General features: G+C 41.0%; 1 protein-coding gene across 2 annotated transcripts in view; it reads right to left on the bottom strand.

The window, feature by feature from the left end:
• The window catches only part of SLIT3 (slit guidance ligand 3), a 1,050,869-nt gene that overhangs the window by 19,973 nt on the left and 1,005,402 nt on the right, over window positions 1–25,494 (bottom strand). For both annotated transcript variants that reach the window (XM_073573732.1, XM_073573731.1), the window contains one exon: window positions 20–174. In XM_073573732.1, the coding sequence (XP_073429833.1) occupies window positions 20–174 (155 nt within the window). The remainder of the gene's footprint in view (window positions 1–19; window positions 175–25,494) is intronic.

The following is a 25,494-nucleotide window of genomic DNA, read 5'->3' as shown; positions in this document are numbered from 1 at the left end:
TCATTCAGAAGAACTTTACCTCCAAGATAAAGGGGGGTGTTCAGGCTCAGTGAAGGCTGCTTTTGGAGTTTGCCGAGGCTTTTAGGAGATCCGTTATCAACAACAAGGCTTAAACTTTGATTTAGCATCACAAGTTCAACAGTATGAAATAGGCCATCATTGATAGTTTCCACACTGAAAGCAAAGTATAAAATCATTAGATTAAGAGTAGTATAAACTATACCAACATTTAGAAAATACCACTCTTCCAGGTAAACCATTTCTACATCATAACTTTGTTTTAAAGAAGCAAAAAGGAAAAAAAATGTGGCACTCATCCCGTGGCTAAAAATGTTCTTTACTGACAGACTATTCAGAAGCAAAGCGATGGCCGTGTTACACTGTCAAGCACTTGGCAGGGTAAAATTTCTGTCTGTCCACAAAGGACTCTCAGTTCTAAATATTCTTCTGGCTAATACGGTGCAAAGATATATATCTTTCCTGTCTGTCCACAGTTATTTTTCTCTTTTTGCTTCTTGGAATCGCCTTACGTCTGTTGAGCACCACATGCGGCTACACTTTAACTGACGGCAGTGGCAGACATATTCACATGGAACTCCCATATATTCTCACTTGCTTTGATTGGCAGTGCTGACCTACTCACTTTAATTTTATTTTTATAACTTTGATTTGTTATCAGTGCCTCACCGCTGCTTATTGCTCATCTGATGATGCAACCTGAAAAAATATAATGATGTGGAAATATCAAGACGATACATTCATTTTAAGGGGAACCTGACAGCTGGTTCACTCAGCTCAAACTATGGACTGCGTGAATGTGAAACAGGTTGCACTATTTCAACAAGGTATGTCTTATTCTAAAATGGTTAATGTTTCAGTTTTGTCATACTGACACACAAAACATAGAATAAAAAGTGATAAAAAAAATCCAAACACAAAATACAATGGTATCTATTAAAAGATCATCCTTTCCCACAAAAATGATGTCTATTAAAATTTGATTTAAGTGTGCAAAAGAAGCAAAACATAAAAAAAACTATGATATACAACCCCTGGCAAAAATTATGGATTCACTGGCCTTGGAGTATGTTCATTCAGTTGTTTAATTTTGATAGAAAAAAAGCAGATCACAGACATGGCACAAAACTAAAGTCATTTCAAATGGCAACTTTCTGGCTTTAAGAAACACTAAAAGAAATCAAGAACAAAAAATGTGGTAGTCAGTAATGATTACTTTTTTTAACCAAGCATAGGGGAAAAATTATGGAATAACTCAATTCTGAGGGAAAAAATTATGGAATCACCCTGTACGTTTTCATTCCCAAAACTAACACCTGCATCAAATTAGATCTGCTCGTTAGTCTGCATCTAAAAAGGAGTGAACACACCTTGGAGAGCTGATGCACCAAGTGGACTGACATGAATCATGGCTCCAACATGAGAGATGTCAATTGAAACAAAGGAGAGGATGCTCAAACTCTTAAAAGAGGGTAAATCATCACGCAATGTTGCAAAAGATGTTGGTTGTTCACAGTCAGCTGTGTCTAAAATCTGGACCAAATACAAACATCATGGGAAGGCTGTTAAAGGCAAACATACTGGTAGACCAAGGAAGACATCAAAGCGTCAAGACCGGAAACTTAAATCAATATGTCACCAAAACAGGAAGTGCACAACAAAACAAATGAGGAACGAATGGGTGGAAACTGGAGTCAACGTCTGTGACCGAACTGTAAGAAACCGCCTAAAGGAAATGGGATTTACATACAGAAAAGCTAAACGAAAGCCATCATTAAGGCTGGTTTCAGACTAGCACATTTTACATGCAGCGCACGGCGCCGCTAAGCCCCACCCCCTGCCCGCCCCATCCGGTCATTTCCTCCTACTATTGCACATGGCTGCATGCGATCTGCGCACCCTATCTTACCCATGTTGCATTTTGGTGCGCTCGGCACACCTTCAAAAGTGCGCAGCGCATGCAAAAATCCTACTAGCGCGTGGCCAGCGCACCCTAGGCTAAAGATAGGGTGCGCAAATCGCATGCAGCCGTGTGCGATAGTAGGAGGAAATGACCAGATGGGGCGGGCAGGGGGCGGGGCTTAGGCTGGTTTCACATTTGCGTTTTTTTCGCGGTATTTTAGCGCTAAATAGCACATGCGTTTTTTTTCCTATACTTTGCATGGGATGCGCTTATGTGCGCATACACATGCGTTTGTACGCGTTTTTCCGCGCATGCGTTTTTTTGCGGTATGCGCTCGGGCGCACAAAATGCAACCTGTTGCATTTTTTGTGCGTCCGACTTGCCTCAAAAAAACACATGCGCGCGCAATGCGTTTTTTTACAGCAAGACACCCATTATAAGTCTATGGTGAGCATATGTGCGCATTGGCATGCTTATGTATGCGTTTTTTTGCACATGCGTTTTTTTTTTACCATTAGTTTAGACAATGGAATTTAGGGGTTTGGGTTAGAGTTAGGGTTAGTTAAGGGGGTTTAGGGTTAGGATCAGGGTATGGTTTGGTTAAGGGTTAGGATCAGGGTATGGTTTGGTTAAGGGTTAGGGTCAGGGTTAGGGTATGGTTTGGTTAAGGGTTAGGGGTTAGGGTCAGGGTCAAGGTTAGGGTTAGGATCAGGGTATGGTTTGGTTAAGGGTTAGGGTTAGGGTCAGGGTTAGGGTATGGTTTGGTTAAGGGTTAGGGTTAGGATTAGGGTTAGGGTATGGTTTGGTTAAGGGTTAGGGTCAGGGTCAAGGTTAGGGTTAGGATCAGGGTATGGTTTGGTTAAGGGTTAGGGTTAGGGTATGGTTTGGTTAAGGGTTAGGGTCAGGGTTAGGGTCAGGGTTAGGGTATGGTTTGGTTAAGGGTTAGGGTCAGGGTTAGGTTTAGGGTCAGGGTTAGTTAGGGTTTAGGGTTTGGGTTAGGGTTAAGTATGGTTTGGTTAAGGGTTAGGGTCAGGGTTAGGGTTAGGGTCAGGGTTAGGGTTAGTAAAGTCATGGTTTGGGTTAGTGTGAGGGCCACCTAATGTTTGGAAAAAACGCAAACGCGGTAAAAACGCACTAAAAACGCATACAAACGCATAAAAACGCTGCGTTTTTTTCATGCATGCTCATAAAAATGCTTGAAAAAAACGCAGCAGTTGTATGCTTTTGTATGCGTTTTTTCAATGCGTTTTTTTGCGGGAAAAACGCGCTGCAAAAAAAGCAAGTGTGAAACTAGCCTTAGCGGCGCCATTCGCTGCCTGTATAATGCGCTAGTCTGAAACCAACCTAACACCTAAACAGAAAAAATCAAGGTTACAATGGGCTAAGGAAAAGCAATCACGGACTGTGAATGACTGGATGAAAGTCATTCAGTGATGAATCGGGAATCAGTGATGATGCTGGAACTTTTGTTTGGTGCTGTTCCAATGAGATTTAGAAAGATGACTGCCTGAAGAGAACATGCAAATTTCCACAGTCATTGATGATATGGGGCTGCATGTCAGGTATAGGCACTGGGGAGATGGCTGTCATTACATCTTCAATAAATGCACAAGTTTATGTTGATATTTTGGACACTTTTCTTATCCCATCAATTGAAAGGATGTTTGGGGATGATGAAATCATTTTTCAAGATGATAATGCATCCTGCCATAGAGCAAAAACTGTGAAAACATTCCTTGAAAAAAGACACATAAGGTCAAAGGTCATGGCCTGAAATTAGTCCGGATCTCAATCCAATTGAAAATCTTTGGTGGAAGTTGAAGAAAATGGTCCATGGCAAGGCTCCAACCTGCAAAGCTGATCTGGCAACAACAATCAGAGAAAGTCAGAGCCAGATTGATGAAGAGTACTGCTTGACACTCATTAAGTCCATGCCTCAGAGACTGCAAGCTGATATAAAAGACATAGGTGGTGCAACAAAATACTAGTGATGTGTTGGAGTGTTTTTTTGTTTGTTTTTCATGATTCCATATTTTTTCCCCTATGATTGGTTAAAAAAGTAACACTTACTGACTACCACATTTTTTGCTCTTGATTTCTTTTAGTGTTTCTTAAAGCCAGAAAGTTGCCATTTGAAATTACTTTAGTTTTGTGCCATGTCTGTGATCTGCTTTTTTTCTACAAAATTAAACATCTGAATGAACATCCTCCAAGGCCGATGATTCCATAATTTTTGCCAGGGGTTGTATAACAATGTGATCATAATGATGCGAAGAATAAAGTAGCCTGATCACTTTTATTGTACGGGGGAATGGCATTTTTGTTCACTCTGTCAACCATACATTGGGAAATAAAGCAATCAAAAAATCTTATGAAGTCCAAAATGGCACAAATAAAAATATTAACTCATTCCGCAGAAAACAATCCTCCACACAACTCATTCAGCACAAAAATAGATAAATTATAGCTTTCAGAATAGTTTAAGGTCTATAAAAAAATTAAGTACAATTCATTAATTGCTTTTTATGGGTTCATTCTGTTTCTCAAATATTTTAATAAAAAGAAAATAAAAAATATTATGTACTCCCAAATGTCACCAAAAAAACTTCATCTCATCCAGCAAAAAACAAGCCCCTACTAATATCTTATGTTGGATGTGATAACGACCATCCGTATGGCATCCGATTTTTATGGATACATTACAATTCTGTAGCAGAGGAAACTGTAATTGGCCCTGTAAAAGATTAAAGGGCTTTAAATAAAAAAAAGTGCCTAAGCACTAACGGGTAGTCACGTGACCAGAGCGTCAGTTTGTCTTCCTGTTGAAAGGGTAGGACTACCGGTGTCATGCTGACATACAGCTGGCTCTCCGCTGCCTAATTGGGGAAGACGGCTGTCAATCAGCATGACGCCAGAAGTCCCGCTCTGCGAACAGGAAGAGATAATGTTGCTGTGTTGACAGGGAGTAGCTGTATCTCTGGCAGGAGTGGTCAATGACCTGTGCCAGGTACAGCAGACCAGTAGTTGCCTCTGTTAGCAACTACATGCCTTTCTTTTTTTTAAAGTCCCAGATATCCTATATATCAATCAATCAAATTTATTATCGCCAAGTACATATTACATATATACAAGGAATTCTTTGTGGCAAAGAGGCAACATAATATATAACAACAGATACAACAAGTAACATCTAACAAGACAGATACAGTATATAGTCTACACATGACGATTAAATTGTTTAACAGAGTGGATAGAAGCTGTTCATATGGCGGTTGGTGCTGCATTTGGGGACTCTGAAGCGACGTCCTGAAGGTAGTAGTTGGAATGAGGAGTGTCCCGGGTGAGATGGATTGGATGAAATTTTCAATGCGTGGGATCGAATAGTCTTATCATAAAGATCCTGGATTTTAGGCAGGGGGGAACCTATAATTCTCTCTGCTGTTCTGAAAGTCCTTTGTAAGCGGAGTTTGTCATGCGCAGTGGCTCCCCCATACCAGACTATCAGAGAGGAACAAATCACAGATCTGATGACAGCATTAAAGAATAAGATCAGCAGATTCTTAGACAAAACATATCTTTTCAGCTGACGCAGGAAGAACATCCTCTGTTGTGCTTTTCTTATAACAGCATCCACGTTTTTCCCCCATTTAAGATCATGAGAGATGATAACACCAAGGAATTTGGTCTCTGTGACCCTAAGAACCACTTCGTCATGGATGTAGATTGGAAGTATCTCATGTTGATCTTTCCTAAAATCCACAACCATCTAAGCAGTTTTTTTTAGTGTTGAGTACAAGATTATTGGCTTTACACCAGTCACATATTCTTTCCACCTCACTCCGATACAAGTCTTCAGCATTTCCCCTGATGAGACCAATCATTTAATAGCTGCTAAGTAAAAAAACGGATTGCATATGGACAGCATAAAGATCACAAATGACGAAAAATCATCCCACTCTTCTGGATGTGAATGGGATTTATTATTTATTTGCTAGCCAGGTTGGTGTGCTACTGTCGGATCCCCACCAATCAGCCGAAAACTGCTCTGGCAGCAGCCGGACCTAATCAATATACAGGCAGAACACAGCAGACCTACACAGACAAGTACTGAGATTGGTCTCCCACTGAAGTGAAAATACTGCAGTATTTAAACAGCAGCCACCAAGCAATGTACAAGGTTGCTGTACATAGCCCGTACATCATTTAGGCTAGGTGCACACTGCACTCATGCATTTAACCTACAGTATATGTCTGGAAACTTTTCCAGAGGTATACTATAACGTTACCAGGTTCAACTATTCACCAGACACAGGCTAAAAGTGTGATATTTCAGCCTCCGTCTGGCTGGCATGCATTTATGTAACTGTATATAGTAGTGCAGCAGGCTGCACTTTCCTATACAGAGGTGGATGCTACAAAGAAATGTATACAATGCAGTATGTCTTTCCAGTGGGTCCCTTTGATGGACAGATGCTTTAGGATCCATCCCGATGGGTACATACCTCTCGAGGATATGCATCCAACACTGTACTGTACACAAGTGCAGTGTGGACCTAGCCTTAGTTCGGGCTGCTGTAGCAGTTTCGACTGATGGCGGACGTGTTTGACCTCTACCAATCATATACTGAGATGAGTCATCAATTGTTAGGTCTTGGACAACCCTTTTAACAATCTATGTGGCACCTGTCTCCAGAAGCACAGCCCTGGCAGTGTGCATTAGACAATAAAATGGCATATTTGCAAATTTCACTCTGATACGTCCATTGTGCACTAATTTCTGGAAAATTCCATTGGGGTCAAAATAATTACTACAAAACCATACATGATTTCCCTGAATATATTTTTGCAAAATGGGGTCACTTTTGGGGGATTTCTGGTGCTTTACTGACAAATTTGTGCTCCAAAAACCAAATAGTGATTCTTCCTTTCTAAGCCCTGCCGTGTGCATAAATAGTAGTTTCTGACCACAGATTGAGTACTGCTGTAGTTGGAAAAAATTGATTTATAAAAGTTTGGATTCATTTCCTCTTATTATTCCTTGTGAAATTAAGAATTTGAGGGTAAGACAACATTTTTGTGGAACAAACATAAGTTTTCATTTTTACGTCCTAATGTTATAAAATTGTGTAAAGCATCTGTGGGTTCAATATGCTCACAACACCCCAAGATGAATTCCTTGTGGGGTGTACTGTAGTTTGCAAAATAGGGTGATTTATGGAAGGGGGTTACTGCTCTTCTGGCAGTAACAGGGCTCTACAAATATATCATGGTGGCCGGAAACCATATAAGCATAGTCTGCTTTTTAAAATGGGACTTATTTCTTTTAGAGCTTTACTGTGTGCCAGAACCGTAGTTTTCCCCCACATATGTGGCATCGGCGTACTCAGGAGAAATTGAACAACAAATTGAGTGATCCATTTTCTCCTGTTAAGTTTGTGAAAATGAAAAACTGGGGGCTCAATTAACATTTTAGGGGAAAAAAATGTAATATTTCATTTTCATGGTCCAATGTTTCAAAGTTCCTTGAAGCAGCTATGGGTTAAAAATGCTCCCCACAACAATAGGTAAATTCCTTAAGTGTTGTGGCCATTTTTGGCGTGTTACTGCTCTTCTGGCAGTACAAGAACTCAACAAATGCAGCATGGTGCCTGGAAAAAGCACAGTCTGCTTTCCAAAACAGCACGTCTTTTGGAGCGCTACTGTGTGCCCAAACAGTAGTTTTCCTCACACATGGGGCATCAGTGTACTTGAGAGAAATTGGACAAAAAATTTGATGATCCATTTTCTCCTGTTATCCTTGTAAATATGAAAGATTAGTGGCTAAAGCTACATTTTTTTGGGGGGAACGCAATTTTTAATTATTTTCTTCCACTTTGCTATTATTCTTGTGAAGCATCTGAAGGGTTAAACTTCTTGAATGCAGTTTTACTGTGAAAGGTACTGTTTTTACAATGGGGTCTTGTTTTTCTGACATATAAGATCAACTAAGTCACTTAAAAAATGAAGTGGTCCCTTAAAAAGTAGGATTTGTACATTATGTTGGAAGAATGGAAAAATTACTGCTAAACATTTAACCTTTCTAACAAAAAAATTATAGGTTTCAAAAATGATGCTGACATAAAGTAGACATGTGGTAGATGATATTTATTAATTATCTTGTGCGGTATGACTTTGTTTTGAGTTCATAAATATTCAAAGCTCAAAAATTGTGAATGTTTCAAAATTTGTCAAATTTTCGATATTTACATAAATAAATGCAAAAATTATATCGACCTAAATTTACTACTATCATGAAGTACCACATGAAGTCATACTGGTCAGACCTGAAAAAGGAAGGTGAAAACAGACTTTGGCATGAAGGGGTTAAAAGTTGGTCACAGGCAATGCAAAATTAACACAAATTTAATGACCAGTTCAAAATACAGGTCTTTGATGGCTTCTTCCCACCCACCTCCCATACACGGACAGGTCCATCCCTCTTTGTATGTATAGTGAAAGATAGACTTGTCAGTCAGTGTAAACTATGCCAAGAGAATGTACCAGGCACTTGCCTTTTCGACTACTCATCTAAGTCATATAGTCCCTGGCCGGCTTTTAAAAGTATTCTTTCTCTGATAAGCTGCAGTGTTTCAGAGTAAAACTGACATGTCTGCAATAACAGAGCAGGTCTCGGACAACATGAATCAGGTGTTAGATTCCCAGTAAACATAGAACTCCAAAAAGGAATTTGTGTAGCGAAACATACACAAATACTTGAGGCTGCTTTATTCCTATGGAATATCCAAGATTGGGAATGGAATATTAGGTCATTTATAACTAATGCAATGTTTTATAGTGGGTGGAAGACCATCCAGGCAATACCAAACCTCAACTTATTTTCATAAAAGATGAAAGTAGCACTCCAAAGTTCAATTTTCAAGTGGTTTATTGACTCATGGTGACAAGGCAAAGTTTCATTCCGAGTGTGCAATAGTATACAATAGTCATAGAAATAGGTAATTCAATTACAAAACAATCATATATACATTTTAAAATATACAGTAGGGGAAATTGATACACTGCCGATTTTGCAAGTTGTCCAACCTACAAAGAATGGAGAGGTCTGTAATTTTTATTGTAGGTACACTTCAACTGTGAGAGACAGAATCTTTAAAAAAAAAACAGAAAATCACATTGCATGATTTTTACATAAATAATCTGCATTTATGGCATAAGATAAGTATTTGATACAATAGAAAAAGAGCTTAATATTTGGTTTGGAATCCTTTGATTTCAATTACAGAGGTCAGATGTTTCCTGTAGTTCTTGACCAAGTTTGCACATACTGCAGCAGGGCTTTGGGCCCACTCCTCCGCACAGATCTCCAGATCTTTCAGGTTTCGGGGCTGTCACTGGACAACATTGAGTTTAAACTCCCTCCAAAGATTTTCTATTAGGTTCAGGTCTGCAGAATGATTAGGCCACTCAAGGACCTTGAAATGCTTCTTAAGGAGCGACTTCTTAGTTGCCCTGGCTGTGTTTTTCAGGTCATTGTCGCACTGGAAGACCTATCTTCAATGCTCTTACTGATGGAAGGACGTGGTTGGCCAAAATATCGTGATACTTGACCCCATCCATCCTCCCTTCAATATGGGGTGACGCGTTGACTGCCCTGGCCTCTCATTCATTCCTTTTGCAGGTAATTACCTCTGCCTTGTGGCGTCCACCAGCGTGTTGGTGGGCGGATTATGTGTTACACACATGGTGGATATTAGACCTTACATATGGTCATTGTATTATCTTCTAATTGGGTACTTGTAGTTTGGGTTTGTTATAGTGGCGAGGATGTGCCCTGAATATCTGTAGTTGCCCATATATAATGTAGCCCATTAATATTCACTAATTTATACACTGTAATAACAGGAAGATAATCGGCTCACCAGGCCTCTTCAGGCTATAGGAATGATGTGCATCAATTTATTTTGTAGAATTTGACATTGTAAACGTTGGCTAAGGGCTGGTCACGTGTCCGTTGCACTGTAGCACTTTGTTCCCCTGTATGTGTCTCCCCACTTTGCCCCGTTCTGTATGATTCTTCAATAAAGATATTTTTTTAATGGATCTTTTGGTCGTAATTTGTGGTTTCCACATCCCCGTTGCTCCCTTCAATATGGTGCAGTCATCCTGTATCCTTAGCAAAAAAAGCACACCCAAAGTATGCTGTTTCCCCCACCATGCTTCACAGTTGGGACAGTGTTCTTGTGGTTGTACTCATCCTTTTTTTTCTCCTCCAAACATGGCTAGTGGAGTTGATACCAAAAAGTTTTACCTTGGTCTCATCTGACCACATGACCTTCTCCCATGCCTTCCCTGGGTTATCCAGCTGGTCATTAGCAAACTTAAAACAGGTCTGGACATGTACTGGTGTGAGCAGAGGGACCTTTTGTGCCCTGCAGGATTTTATTCTATGACGGCGTTGTGTGTTTCTAATGGTAATGTTTGAGACCGTAGTCTCAGCTCTTTTCACGTAATTGACAAGGTCCTCCCATGTAGTTCTGGGCTGATTCCTGACCTTTCTCAGAATTATCCTTACCCCACAAGGCAAGATCTTGCAGAGAGCCCCAGACCGAGGAAGACTGACAGTCATCTTGTGTTTCTTCCATTGCTTAATAATTGTGCCAGCAGTTGTTGCCTTCTCACCAAGCTGCTTGCCTATTGTCCTATAGCTCATCCCAGCCTTGAGCAGATTTACAATTTTGTCCCTGGTGTCATAAGACAGATCTTTGGTCTTGGCCATTGTGGAGAGGTTGGAGTGTGATTGATTGAGTGTGTGGCAGGTGTCTTTTATACAGGTAACAAATTCAAACAGGTGCAAATATTACAGGTAATGAGTGCCGAGTAGGACCCCTTCACAACCTATGATGTATAGGTACGTCATATGTAGTGTCCCTGCATTCCATGTGGGCACCAGCGCTGAGCCCTCATGTTTTCCTACACATGACAGCTGACAGTGGTTTTCCCCCACATATGGGGTATCGTCATGCTCAGGAGAAATTGCACAACAAATTGCATGGTTCATTTTTTCCTGTTACCCTTGGAAAAGTAAGATAAAACAGGTCTATAGGAAAATTTTTGTGAAAGAAAGTTAAATGTTTATTTTTTGCTTTACACATTCCATTTATTCCTGTGAAGCACTTGAAGGGTTAAAAAACTTCTTGAATGTGGTTTTGAGCACTTTGAGGGGTGCAGTTTTTATGTGTTACTTTTCAATATTTGTGTCATATAGGCCCCTCAAAATCACTTCAAATGTGAGGTGGTCCCTAAAAAAATGGTGTGGCAAATTTTGTTGTAAAAATGAGAAATTGCTGGTCAACCTTTACCCCTTAGAACTTTCTAACAAAAAAAGATGTTTAAGAAATTGTGCTGATGTAAAGTAGACATATGGAAAATGTTACTTATTAAATACCTAGTGTGACATGACTCTTAATTAAGGGCAAAAAAAATAAAAGTTTGAAAATTGCAAAATTATCTAAATTTTTGCCAAATTTCTGATTTTTTCACAAATAAATGTAAGACATATCAAATAAATTTTACAACTGTCATGAAGTACAATAAGTCACGAAAAAAACAGTCTCGGAATCAGTGGGATCCATTGAAGCGATGACCTCATAAATTGACAGTGGTCAGTATTGAAAAAGTTGGCCTGGTCAGGAAGGTGAAAGCAGGTTTCAGGGTGAAGGAGTTAAAGAAGTTTTTCCAGCTTGTTTTTACTGAGCAATTCACTGATCCATCCCTTTGCCCTGTTTTCACATGTATTCAGAATATTTGCCTGATAATTGCTATTCTTAAATTTCTCGGTCAGACTAGCAAAAGCCGATTGTACATTTGATTCCCCGCTAAGTATTCTTTTTACTCTCAAGTATTAGCTATATGGAAGGGACTCAACCAACTTTCTAGGATGATGGCTTTCAACCTTTTCTAAATTATTCCTGTCTGTCAGTTTTGTAGAAAAAATTGAAAACAAATATTTAAGTGCTCTCTGTAACAAAAAAATACACATTTATATACATCATAGTATGTCTCCAAGAATCTCTTCTGTGATTTTGGCATACTAATTTGGCAAACAAATATTCCACTAGGTGGTGCAGCTGAATTTCTTTCAGGCTCTTTACACTCACTTTCCCAGTAGAAAGAACTATATGACATATAACTTAGCTCCAAGTACACACTTAAAAATTTGGGGACTACACCAATAACAGAAATATTGAACCCTTTTCTCCAGTATGATGTTCCTTATTAGTCTCTAAACATGAGAAGAAAGAGGAAGAAGATTTTTAAACAGACTTTCAGTGCACTAATGTTCACAGCCCCAGAAAAGATAATAAAATAGAAATACTGCACTCCTAATTAATACTTGGCTGCACACCCTTTGGCATTGATGACAGCCTCCAAATGTTTTTTGTAGCCATCTATAAGCTTCTTGCACTTCTCAGCTGGTATTTTCTCCCACGATTCCAATGCAGCTCTTGAATGTTTGCAGGGTTAATTATTAATAATTTAATGTCTATAGCTCCAACATACTCCACAGCACTTTACATTTTAGAGGGGACTTGTACAGAAAATAAGAGACATTACAGAACAATAATCACATAAATCAATAGATACCAAGAGGAATGAGGGCCCTGTTCGCAAGCTTACAGTCTATGAGGAAACGGGATGAACACCCGATTTATTGCATTATGGCTGGTCAGAGCAATGAAAGCAATACTTTGCATCACTGCACAAAAGAAAATAGAATGCGACACAGCCCCTGTGTACTCCGTGATAACAAGTACTGCACAAACGTGACTACTGAGAGACACCTATCTCAAATAGACCGGGTGCACATCCACAAAAAGTCCATAGTTCTGCAGCATACATATGTAAAAAAGAGAGAGAGAGATACAAAATCAGGACGACAGCTGTTTATGACAAGGTAGATATGGCTATATTTTTGTAATTTATTTTCTTAGGTTCAACCATTTTTTATTGATTTTTTTTAATTTGTTTATTTGTCAAAACATTTTTTTTGTGTGTTCATTTGATCTAAAGCAGGGGTTAATGGTACAGAGTGGGGCAGCTCCTTGCATTCATTGTATAAGAGCCTCGTCACTTCCCATTTGCCCAAGGACTTGTAGAAGCACACACAGCTATTGTCCTGATTTTGTATCCAGCACAATAACTCTCTTGCCTCTGCTATTTTAAGATGTCCGAATTAAGCATTGGAATTTTAAGACGGCGAGTGTCAATACTTTGCAACAACCTTTTGTTTGTCCAATAGGGGCAGTATACAAGGAGGAGAGGAGGGGGCCTAGGACTGATCCTTGAGGAACCCCAACAGTAAGGAGATGAGAGGAGGAGGAGCCAGCAAAAGATACAGTGAAGGAGCGGTCAGAGAGGTAGGAGGAGAACCAGGAGAGAACAGTGTCCTTGAGGCTGATGGAGCAGAGCATAGTGAGGAGGATCTGGTGATCCAGTGTTGAATGCTGCAGAGGGATCCAAGAGAATTAGCAGGGAGTAGTGATCATTAGATTTAGCTGTTAGTAGATCATTAGAGACTTTAGTGAGTGCAGTTTCAGTTGAGTGTAAAGAGCTGAAACCGGATTGAAGAGGGTGAAGAAGAGAGTGATCTGAGAGATAGCAGATTAGACAGGAGTGGACCAAGCATTCCAGGAGTTTAGAGATGAAGGGCAGATTAGAGACGGGTCTGTTGTTAGCAGCACAGTTAAGGTGGAGGGATGTTTTTTTAAATAATGGATGTATGATGGCATGTTTAAATGAGGAGGGAAAGATACAGGAAGAGAGAGGGAATGGTTGAATATTTTTGTTAGGTGAATGGTTACAGCAGGGGAAAGGGACTGGAGGAGATGTGAGGGAATAGGGTCACTGGTGCAAGTAGTAGGACGAGAAGATGCAAGGAGCCTGATCACTACTTCTTCCGTGACTGGCTCAAAGACAGAGAGTGAGCTAGATGCAGTGGGGAGGGGGAACAATGCATAATATGAGGGGATTGGGAGATTTCCTGCTGGATATGGTCAATTATTTCTTTGAAATAATTGCCCAGATCATCAACAAGGAGATCCGTGGTTGGGGCCTGTACTCTTGGATTGAGTAGGGAATGAAAAGGGTCAAAGAGACGTTTAGGATAGTGAGGTTATGAGGGTGTTGAAATATGTTTGTTTGGAGAGGTGTAGGGCAGAGTTGTAGGTTTTAAGCATAAACTTGTAATGGATGAAATCTTTTCGGGCAGATTGGATTTTCTCCATAGACGTTTGGGGCACCTGTTTGCAGCACACGCCAGGTTTGTCGCCGTCTGTGCCGAATTGTTCTATGTATACGAGATACAGCTTCATTGAGGGCATTTTGCAGTGTTTCATTAGAATGTTTCAATGCAGAGTCAGGACATGAGAGGCAGGAGAATGGGGCCAATGATTATTGCAAATTCTTCATATATTTCTGGGTGTTAATGGCAAGTATATTTCTATAAGTGTGGAAAGTGTTGGTGGTCCTGAGCAGGATGAGAGTTCTTGACAGAGAATGAAAGAAGGTTGGTAAAATCATACACTGAGCAAAGCCGGGAGAATACCAGATCGAGGGAGTTTCCGTCTTCATGAGTAGGAGAGTTAGTAAGCTGTGAAAGGCTGAAGGGGGAGGTTTCTTTTCCCCAATGGCAGATTTCAGCTCACCTCAAATATTTTCAATGGGATTGAGGTAAGGACTCATTACTGGCCATTTTAAAACAGTCTATTTTTTTCTTTTTCGAATAGTCCTGTGACTTTTGGATGTGTGATTTGGTCCATTGTCCTGCTGGAGAACCCATGATTTTTGACTCAAACCAAGTTTTCGTACACTGGGTAGGACATTTTTCTCTAAAATCTCTTGATAATTCTCTGATTTCATGATTCCTGTGAAATGGTTAAGGCCTTCAGCACCAGATGCAACAAAGCAACTACACAGCATTATGGATACCCCACCATGCTTATCTATTGGTAGGGTGTTCTTTTCCTTATAAGCTTCATTGCTCCGTCTGTAAACAAACTGCTGCTTTACATTGCAAAAAAGCTCTATTTTGGTTCCATCTGTCCACAGAACTTTTTCCCAGAAGGATTGTGGTTTGTCAAGGTACTATTTGGCAAAGATCACTCATTCCTTTTTATGTCTTTTCATCAGCAATGGTTTCTTCCTTGGCCTTCGCCCATAAAGCTCTGCTTGGTTTAGTGTGCGGCGTATGGTATTTTTGAAACTATGACCCCAGGTCATTGGATGTTTGATGTTGTGTTTTTTTCCACTATTCGCACCAACCTTCAAAGATATCTCTTGTCAATTTTCCTCTTTCCCCATGTCCAGGGAGGTTTGTGATCGTTACATGCTTGGCAAACTTCTTAATAACATTGTGCACTGTTGAAACTGGGATGCCAAGGTCTTTGGAGATGTCCTTATACCCTTTGGACATCTTGTGTTTGCTAATAATAGCAGTTTGTCATCACCAAAAACACTGAAATCATCATTCATTGGCTAATTCATGTCACATGGGCACCGACAATTAATCATAGGTGATTCTCATTTGTGATTTATCACAGGCGAGTCTAAATGTGTTTCCATACTAATTTAATGTAAAGGGTGCCAATACCAGTGTCACCGCAAACTTTAGGTTTTTGCTATTTTTCCCTCCCATTGTTTTTTGTTTTACATTATTGTTTATCATTTGCTCTTTTGTGTTTAACACAAGTGCTCTATGCAAAAGAAAGACTTTAACTTGATTCATTCTTTTTCAGGAGATCCACGTTATGTACTTAAACTTCATGGATGCCAATAACGATGAGCAGAACTGTAAAAAGCCATGAATAGTGGATCACCCACATGTATCACACACAGCATCCTTACTGCCTATGGCAAGAAGGCGGCAAACGTTTGTGGACACTTATGATTTTTTTTATACTCTTCTGTTCTAGTTTCCCACCCAGTTTATCTTTGTGGTATATTTTTCTATTTACAGTCATATTTTCTGCCTATATGAACTGCTGAAGTGAAAACTATTTTACTGAACTGTAGAGTGGGATGTTATGATGGTATAATGGTGCCACAGCTTTCCATTTTCTGTCATACTAATTCAATCCTCAATAAAGGTTATATATTTGGTAAATCATATTACTATTGCTATGTAGCTTTTTGGTATTTAGTTACTCCTTAATTCTTCACAAAGCTTCGTGCTAATTCAATTCTCAGTTACTGTAGTCATGCTGGTTTAAAGAGATTATGGAAGAAGCGCGATTTCCATCATTATTGTGTACTTGGATGTGATTTGGCAAGTCATCTGACAATTGCTATATAATTTCTTAGAATTAAGTCACTTGCTAATCCATCCCCACTCTCTTTTTTTAAGCCCATAAAGCATTAGTTTGATATTCTTGAAAGGCCTTTACACAGCAGTTATCCAAATCTTTGCAGACAGTGTAGTGCAAAGGTAACAGACTGGCCATAAATCTTACTGAAATGAGGTCTCAAGTCAAATGGAGACCTCCCTTTTGATCAATATAGATGGCAGAGGAATAATTAGCACCAAGTGACTTTATGAAGAAAATCAATAATGTCATATGATGAGGAGAACCTCTGCTGTCCCATTGATATTGTTTAATGAACGCTTAGGAGACCATGAACTTTAACTCCCAAATCCTCATTGTCTCTGCATCCCGATAATGAAATATGTGTGAGAGGACAATGCTAGTTGGACAGAAACTACAAGAATTAACACTCTTCTGCCTGTGTAATACATGGCTATATTACCCCTACAGATGTTTCATACATTGATATTTGCATATCACATATATTCTACTAACGTGTTGCAGCCATATTCTACTAACGTGTTGCAGCCAGTAGTATGAAGGTATTCTCCATTACTATCATTGCACCAAGCAGAATATACAAAACCTGAGACTATTATACTGTAGTGCATGCAGTCTCTGCTGTGGGCATGAAGTCCAGGAAGAAGCGGACTTGTATGGCTGACAACGCCATAACGAGCTTTCCTATTTTGGGCTGATACCATTAATGGAGTTTTGGTTATCCTGGACTGAGGCATTCATTTTCGCAGTGTTACAGTAATAACAGATATGAGCTAACAGTATGCGCTTCTACTAATAAGATGGATGTAGTCATTTACAAAGTAGCGTTCTAATTTTGTACCAAACCTGGGAACACACAATTTGTGTCGTCTGTGTCTCTGCTCTATATTAAATAGATAGCTGACTAAATATATTGCAATCTTGCTGCTTTGCTCTAATCCATAGTTTATCATGAATATTATGGGTAAAATTCAATATAGTTTATTCTTGTGGTGAGATTGAGGAGTTTTCTGTTTTTATACTCCTGTAAAATCCAGGATTGTTCAATTATTTTCAGAATAGCAGTTCTATGCTGAGTATGAAGAAATGGGTGGTGGTTGGGTAATCTTAATATCTTACCTAATGTGGTAAGAAGATGAAAAGACATTTAAATGATGGTTTGCTTTGGCATTACATTCTATATTTTACATCATTAGTTACTGTGCTCTACATTTTATCTTAACTACGCTTTATTTAATCATCTCAATTTGGTTACACAGCTGCCAAAAATGAATCAACACGCCAAAATAGACTGTCCAAATAGACTGTCCAAATAGACTGTCCAAATACTGTCCAGGGGGGGCGTGGCTATGTAGCAGACAAGAGAGGACGCTTACAGAGAGAGAGCTCCTCAAAATCCTGTAATATCCTGACTCTGGACCCCCTTTTATGCAGCTTACCTGCGGCCATTTGGACCCCCCTGGACGTCGGGATCCCTCCGGTGCCCCGCAGGAAGGCGGGTGGCTCTTGTAAGCGGGCGGCTGGGGAGATTGGAGCGGGTGGCTGATCCTACTCCTCCACGAGGCGGCGGCCATCTTGGGACGCGCGGCTCAGCTGCTGAGAGCCGCGGCGCCGACTTACATTGCTGCTCCGCTGCTCGGGCAGTGAAGACACCGGCAGATAAACAGAGGGGACGCGCGGTGAGTGCCCTGCAAGATTGGGCCCTGCGTGATACTTCCCCTCAGCTCCATCCTCACTGCGCCGGCTAGCGCCATTACAGAGGGAGGCTCTGAGAACCCTCCCCTGCTGCTGATGTCTGTGAGGGGCCCCCTCTCCTTCCCCTGGCCGCAAAGACCTTTTCTGGATCAGTGCGCATTGCCCTCATAATTCCATATAGCCACCTTTCTATGATCTGAACTATAATCCATTAATAGCCCTGCTGTGACTGCCCTCTGTGGTGGCAAGAGTCCGAGACGTGCATTTCTGGCTAATTGGCTAGATTGCATTACAGCTGGCCATGAGTCGACTTAAAGGGCCGGGAGCGGCAGAAAAGCTAAGGGAGTTTGCAAGACCTGATCCCTCCGAAAGTGCACGACCTCATAGGAATACTTCCTCCCAAATTCAACGCAAAAATTGCTCTTCTGGGGGTGAGGAAGAGATGGAGCAGGAGGAAATGACTCTAAAACAAGCATCTGAGCAACTGATGCAGGCTCTCTCTCTGACCAAGACATCCCTGGCCGAGAAAATAGAGGATGTGTGGGGAGACTACGCCAGGATATGCAGGCCATGAAGGGACATATTACGGAGGTAGAGACGAGGGTGTCCATGGTGGAAGATACCATTACGCCTATGGAGACCAAGTTAACGAAGGTGGCGGATTCTATGAATGCTTGGAAGCAAAAGGCGGACGATTTGGAAAACAGGATGCGCCGAAATAATATCCGCATTATTGGTCTACCTGAACGCTCGGAAGGTCAGCACCCTGAGCAGTTTCTGGAGGATTGGCTTAAGACCTCCCTGGGAGATAAATTCTCCTCTGTGTTTGCCAATGATAGGGCTCATAGGGTCCCTACAAAATCCCTGCCTCCGGGAGCCCCACCTCAGCCCTTACTGGCACGCATCCTCAATTATAAGGACAGAGATGCCATTCTGCGCCTCGCACGACTAAAAAGAGTCCCATCAAGTTTAACAATGCTGTAATATCCATTTTTCCGGACTTCTCCATGGAGTTGCAGAAGCAGCGGGCACAGTTCATCGAGATTAAGAAGCGTCTCAGAGACAGAAACATTATATATTCAATGATATATCCGGCCTGGCTCCGAGTTGTTCACGGAGGTACTTCCGTGTTTTTCACGGATCCAGCGGAGGCAACTGGGTGGCTCCGATCCCACGGGGGATCCCCAGCGAAGGAACCCTGATATGGCGACTGTTGATTGAGATCCTTTTGGGTAAAGGTCTAATTAGAGCTCTCTCGGCGAGTATCCAATTACCAACAATACTGGACACTGTGTGCAGTGAAGGTATCCCCTTGTTTATTTTTGGATAGGGGCGAGAGACTATGCTCCTATATTATTAGGTTCCTGTTTTGTTTTTTCTTTCTCAAGGGTTGTAGTTTTTGTAGTTATTTAGGTAAATGCCACAGCCAATGCCAATTTTATTCTCTAGATGATATCTCTGCACTCTGTTTGGGTACCGCGATGCAACATATTCGGATAGGCGGGAATGGGTTTTGAGCTGACTTGTATGACCTGGAATGTCAGAGGAATAAAACCCCCCCGAAAGAAAATCAAGGTGTTCTCACAAATTAGACAATATTGCCCTCATATTGTGGTTCTGGATGCGACACACCTGACTAGGGATACGGTTCGGTGTGTGCAGAAGCCGTGGGTACAGTTGTTTATACATGCTTTTCACACTAGTTACTCGAGGGGAGTCTCATTGTTAATACATAAAGATGTTCGGTGGGAGATCAGAGAGTCCCGGAAAGACCCTGAAGGACGGTTTGTGTTTGTGCACGCGCTGATCAACTCTCAGAAATATGTTATTTTGTGTAATTACAACCCTCCTCCGGCCAACATGTCAATTATCCAGAAGGCATTGAGTTTTGCCCTGAATTACTCGGATGCCCATGTCATTTGTATGGGAGATTTTAATTTGGTTATGAATAATCATCTTGATAGGTAGAGACTGGGTGATGGAGTACAGAATGGGACCCTCCCCTTGGCTGCTTCCCAGCTATCGCAATTTATGGCGGGTAGTGGGTGGCTGGATCTATGAAGAATACGTCATCCTGAGACGAGGGAGTATACTTGCCATTCCTCCACTAAACGCTCTCTGTCCCATATGGACTACATTTTTGGATCCAGCAGCCTAGCAATATGGGTTGATAGTATTGAACATGGCAACAGGGGGGTTTCGGACCATAGTTCGGTTGTTCTTAAGCTTAAATATGGGCTATCGACTAATAGGACAACATGGAGCCTGAACCCCTTTTGGCTGAAGTTGATAAAATCACCAGATAGAACGATCGATCAGTTGCGTTGCTTCGTCTCGTCCCACTCTGAACCCAGAGATATTAATCTATTTTGGGATACTCTTAAAGCTTATCTGAGGGGTTGTTTATCCTCTACGATCTCTTATATTAAGCAGGTGACATCGGGGGGGGCTGGCGAGATGGAGCAATGTCTGAAAGATTCGGAGGCAGCCTACATAGCTAATAAAACAAATAATAATAGGGTAGAGTGGTTGACTGCTCAAAGGCTATATACTCAATATATTGACACTAAAACCAAGCGTAAGTTATTTTTTGCCTGGCAATCTTATTTTGAGATGGGGAATCAAGCAAGTAAATTTTTGGCCTATTTAGTACGACAACATAATACAACCAATACAGTTTTGCATAATCGCAGTCCGGATGGTACTTTAGTTTCGTCAACTGAAGAAATTCTGAAATTCTTCTCTGATTATTATAGTTCATTGTATAACTCTAAAACTGATAGTGATGGCCCGGAGTGTTTAAATTATCTGTCAGATATGGCGTTATCCACACTAAGCCCTCCCCAACAGGCCTTTATGGATGCTGAGTTTACTTTGGAAGAGGTGGAGGATGCCATAAGGGATATGGCCTCTGGAAAGGCCCCTAGGCCGGATGGATTTCCTGTTGAACTGTATAGAAAATACCAGGAAATACTGGCCCCCCTTTTGTTGACGGTGTTTCGTGAGATTTGGGAGGGAGGTTGCATGCTGGAATTCTTTTATGAGGTCAATTTAATAGTTCTTAAAAAAGAGGGGAAGGACCCTCTAGATTGTGGATCTTATCGACCCATATCATTGGTAAATGTAGATTATAAGATTTTTACAAAAATTTTGGCCAAAAGATTGAACTCAGTCATATTGGACCTCATACACTCTGACCAAACTGGTTTTATGCCTGGTAAGAGCTCCTCCATTAATATTAGACGGGTCCAGTCGGTGGTCCAATATAGTTCTCTGGTACCGGACAACGAATGGGCGTTGGCATCGCTTGATGCAGCCAAGGCCTTTGACTCTTTAGAATGGCCTTTTCTTCGGGCATGTTTGCAGAGGTATGGTTTTGGTGATAAATTTAAAAAATGGGTCAGTATTTTATACATGAAACCCAAGGCCCGGGTCATTGTAAATAATTCCATATCTGAGCCATTTTCACTGCATAGGGGAACTCGTCAGGGGTGCCCCCTCTCCCCGGCTCTGTTTGCTCTTGCTATTGAGGCATTGGCAATTCGCATAAGATCTTCCCCTAATATAGCTGGTATAGAGATAGCGGATCGGACAGACACCATAGGCTTATATGCTGACGATATGGTGATATTTATGGACAAAGCAGGGGAAACCCTGACAAAAGTGATTGCTATTAATAAATTTGGTAAATATTCTGGCCTATATATAAATTGGGAGAAATCTGCTCTGATGCCTCTCTCCCATGCTCCAATGCCACGACTTGAGACTCTTTCCTCATTACCCATTGTAACCAGTTTTAAATACCTGGGTGTCCATATTTCTCAAGACAGTAAATTGGATTTACAACTTAACATATCTCCATTATTGGAGATGGTCAAAGCTAAATTTACGATCTGGGGTAAACTTCCACTGTCTGTAGCCGGACGTATTAATTTAATTAAAATGATATTACTCCCCAGCTAAGCACATCCTTTATTTGGGGAAAAAACAGGCCTAAGCTTAAACCTTCCACTCTGCAGAGACCCAAGAGGGTAGGGGGGGCAGCGTTAGCAGATTTCTTTCTGTATTATCTGGCTGGGCAGGCCAGAGCCATAAGCACATGGATGCCTGGCGGCCGCCTCCCTAATTCTAAAGATCATCTACTTCATGCCGCACAAATTAGTTGCCCGCTGGGTTTTTTGGAAATGAGGAAAGCCAGTGTCTCGCGATTGTTGCCCCTGCTCCGTCTAGTACGATCAATATGGAAACAGATCAAAAAAGTGGTTGGGTTTGCGGATATTGTGGCTGAGATGCCCCTGTGGAATAATGGCTATCTCCTGATGCTACTTGAACATCCATCTGCCGAGTTTTGGGCTCAGTATAGTGTCTTTACGATAGGCGATCTGTATGATCATGGAACTTTGATCTCTTTTGAACAATTACAGATTACTCGCAATGTCCCGAGGTCCCAGTTCTTTCGTTATTTACAACTAAGGTCGGCTTTTCAGTCACACATGAGATGTATGGGTCTGGATAGCACTATCTCGTCTCTACCTTTGATAGGGATCCTTAAATCACAGGGCCCCCAGGGTCTCATCTCTTCTCTGCATACGTATATGCTATCAGTGGGGACAGAATCTACCATAGACTCTGTTAGGAAGAAATGGGAAAGGCTCATCCCAGATACACAGGAAGAGGAATGGGAAGAAATTCTAGAGTCATCGATCAGAGTATCTCCATCTGTTAACAACATGATGATACATATTATGAACCAATCATATTTGACTCCAACTCGACTCTTTAAGATGGGCCGATACCAATCATCGGAATGTTTGAGATGTCATTCCGCAGATGCAGATTTTATCCATATGATTTGGAGTTGTCCTATCGTTGCACAATATTGGAGGGAGGTGACATCACTATTGACATCTCTGGTACAAGCTCCTGTTCCCCTTGAGCCGCTGGTTTGTTTATTTGGAGTATGGGACGAGGAGACATGGGGTCAATATGTTGGAATTTTCCTAAGGGAGACACTATTTATGGCAAGGAAGGTTCTGGCATTGCGATGGATGGGGGGTTCATCTCCTTCTCTTGGATCCTGGGTCAATTTAGTGAATTCAGTTATCCCATATGAACGTACGTTGTATCAGAACAGAGGATGCCCAGGTAAATTTGAAAAGATTTGGGAGAGTTGGAATTCCTCTCACCTCACTCTGTAGAGTGGAGATGTCACATAATAAATAGCTAATTAAGTGAAAGTAGGCTGCGGAATAGTTTTAGTTTTTTTTTTCTTGTAGTAATAGTCATGGTTTAGAACTTAGGTAGATTTCATCGCTGGAATAACAACACAAGGTCATTGTGATTTAATAGGCATTATGCTTTATTTTATTTGCATATAACTGGTGTGTACATTTTACTTTACTTTTTAATGTCATAGGAAACATGCATATTTTGTATTATGCTTAACGTCATGTACCAATATGTGTATTGTGCACCTGTTTATGATTCAATAAACGAATTTAAAAAAAAAATAGACTGTCCAAATAGACTGCTCCAAATCAACATTTTATATAATTGAAGGTCTATACACTCACTGGTCAGGGTTTATAAATGTGCTCAGTGGCTTTGACTGCAAGAGGTTCCAATATTGAGATGGTTCATAATTAGCTGTTATGAAATACATTGTCAATTATACCTAAGAAAAGAACGAATGTGGTTCATGGAGCAATGGCAAAAAGGGAAGATCCTAGTTAAAGGGGTAGTCTCTAGTTATAAATATAAAAATCACACATACAAATACCCGGCCAGCAGTAGTATCTATTAATTACACAAGCAGCAAAATTAATTGCACTAATCCACTGAATGCAAAATAATATATAACTAAAGATAAAAAAAGATTAATTTTGCACTACGTGACCAAACTAGAGGAGTCAGCTATACCTTATAACATGCATTTATAAACTCTTTGGCAGATAGCGAATTGAATGGCAAAAAAACATCTGTGATGACGACAATAAAATATTTAGAATATATAACAAACTAAGCAGGAAGTGCACCTGATGGACTGTTCACAAGGTGCACGGAAGTCCCAGTCAAACACTCAGTAAATAGATCAATGTGAAACTTACATGTCCAGCTAATACTTGACACATCTTGGGGTAAAGGTGCCAGTTTGCAAACTGCTTTTTCCAAGGGAATAAGTCTCCATGTGCATGACTTTTTACCCACTCTTAGTTTTGGTTTACAAATACTGAGGTAAAAACTCACTAAATACTAAGACCGGGGTCACATTGCGTTAGGCAGTTCGTTAGACGGACTGCGTTACACCGCGGCATAACGCGGTGTAACACAGTCCGTTAACGCTGCCACTGACCCCCATTATGCATCGTGATGCATGCCATAAAGCGGCATGCACTCGCGATGTGCCGTCATTCAGTGACGGAGACTCAGACGCGGGCTGCAGCATCTGAGGCTCCGTCACCGCTAGCACAGATGAATCATCTGCGCTAGCGGGTATAGCATAACGCGATCGCGTTATGCTATACCATTAACGCAGCCCATCAGAGCTATGCGTTGAACGGGCTGGGTTAACGCAATATGAACCTGGCTTAAGGTTGTGAACATGGCCTAAGCGCTTGCTTCCACAAGAGAATCGTAGTGAGTGGCATTAAAGTCTTAAGCTCCACCTGTGGCTGTTAGATGCACATGGTGGCTTCTCCACGCCCACTGCCATGGATTGACAGGTTTCTTCCTACATGCGCTTATAGGTAGAGAACTGTCAGTCACTGGCAGCTGGCGGGGAGAAGCAGCTGGGGACCCAACTGTCCAACTAGTCTGATGGGTGACTCGGTCCCCGTCGGCTATTATATGCATGTTATCCTGCAGCATTTCAGAGTCAAACATACCTGGCTGTGTTCATACACAAAGTTCCAAATACAAGCCGCCTATAGATTTGGTAGCATGCACCAGGTTCTCTTTAAACCCATTAGGGTTAGGAGTGTGTTAGGGTTAGGTTTGTGGTTAGGGTTATGAGTAGGGCTGGGATTAGGATTAGGGGTGTGTTGGGGTTAGGTGTGTGGTTAGGTTTAAGGGGATGGTTAGGGTTAAGGGGGTGGGTAGGGTTAGGGTTGGAGTTAGAATTGGGGGTTTCCACTGTTTAGGCACATCAGGAGCTCTCCAAACGCGACATATTGCAGCATATTTTTCATTCAAAAAGTCAAATGGTGCTATTTCCCTTCCGAGCCTTGCCGTGTGCCCAAACAGTAGATTTCCCCCACATATGGGGTATCGGCATGCTCTGGAGAAATTGCACAACAAAATATGTAGTCCATTTTCTCTTGTTACCCTTGCAAAAGTAAAAAAAATTAAGTCTATATGAAAATTTTTGTGAAAGAAAAGTAAATGTTTATTTTTTCATTCCACATTCCAAAAATTCCTGTGAAGCACCTGAAGGGTTAATAAACTTCCTGAATGTGATTTTGAGTACCTTGAAGGGTGCAGTTTTTGGAATGGTGTCACTTTTGGATATTTTCTGTCTAA

The sequence above is a fragment of the Dendrobates tinctorius genome, unplaced genomic scaffold (genome assembly GCF_039654945.1).
Source record: "Dendrobates tinctorius isolate UK_male_01 unplaced genomic scaffold, ASM3965494v1 ptg000036l, whole genome shotgun sequence".
NCBI classification, from domain to species: Eukaryota; Metazoa; Chordata; class Amphibia; order Anura; family Dendrobatidae; genus Dendrobates; species Dendrobates tinctorius.
The sequence above is the reverse complement of the archived record's forward strand: the minus strand, read 5'-3'. Positions and strand labels throughout refer to the sequence as shown.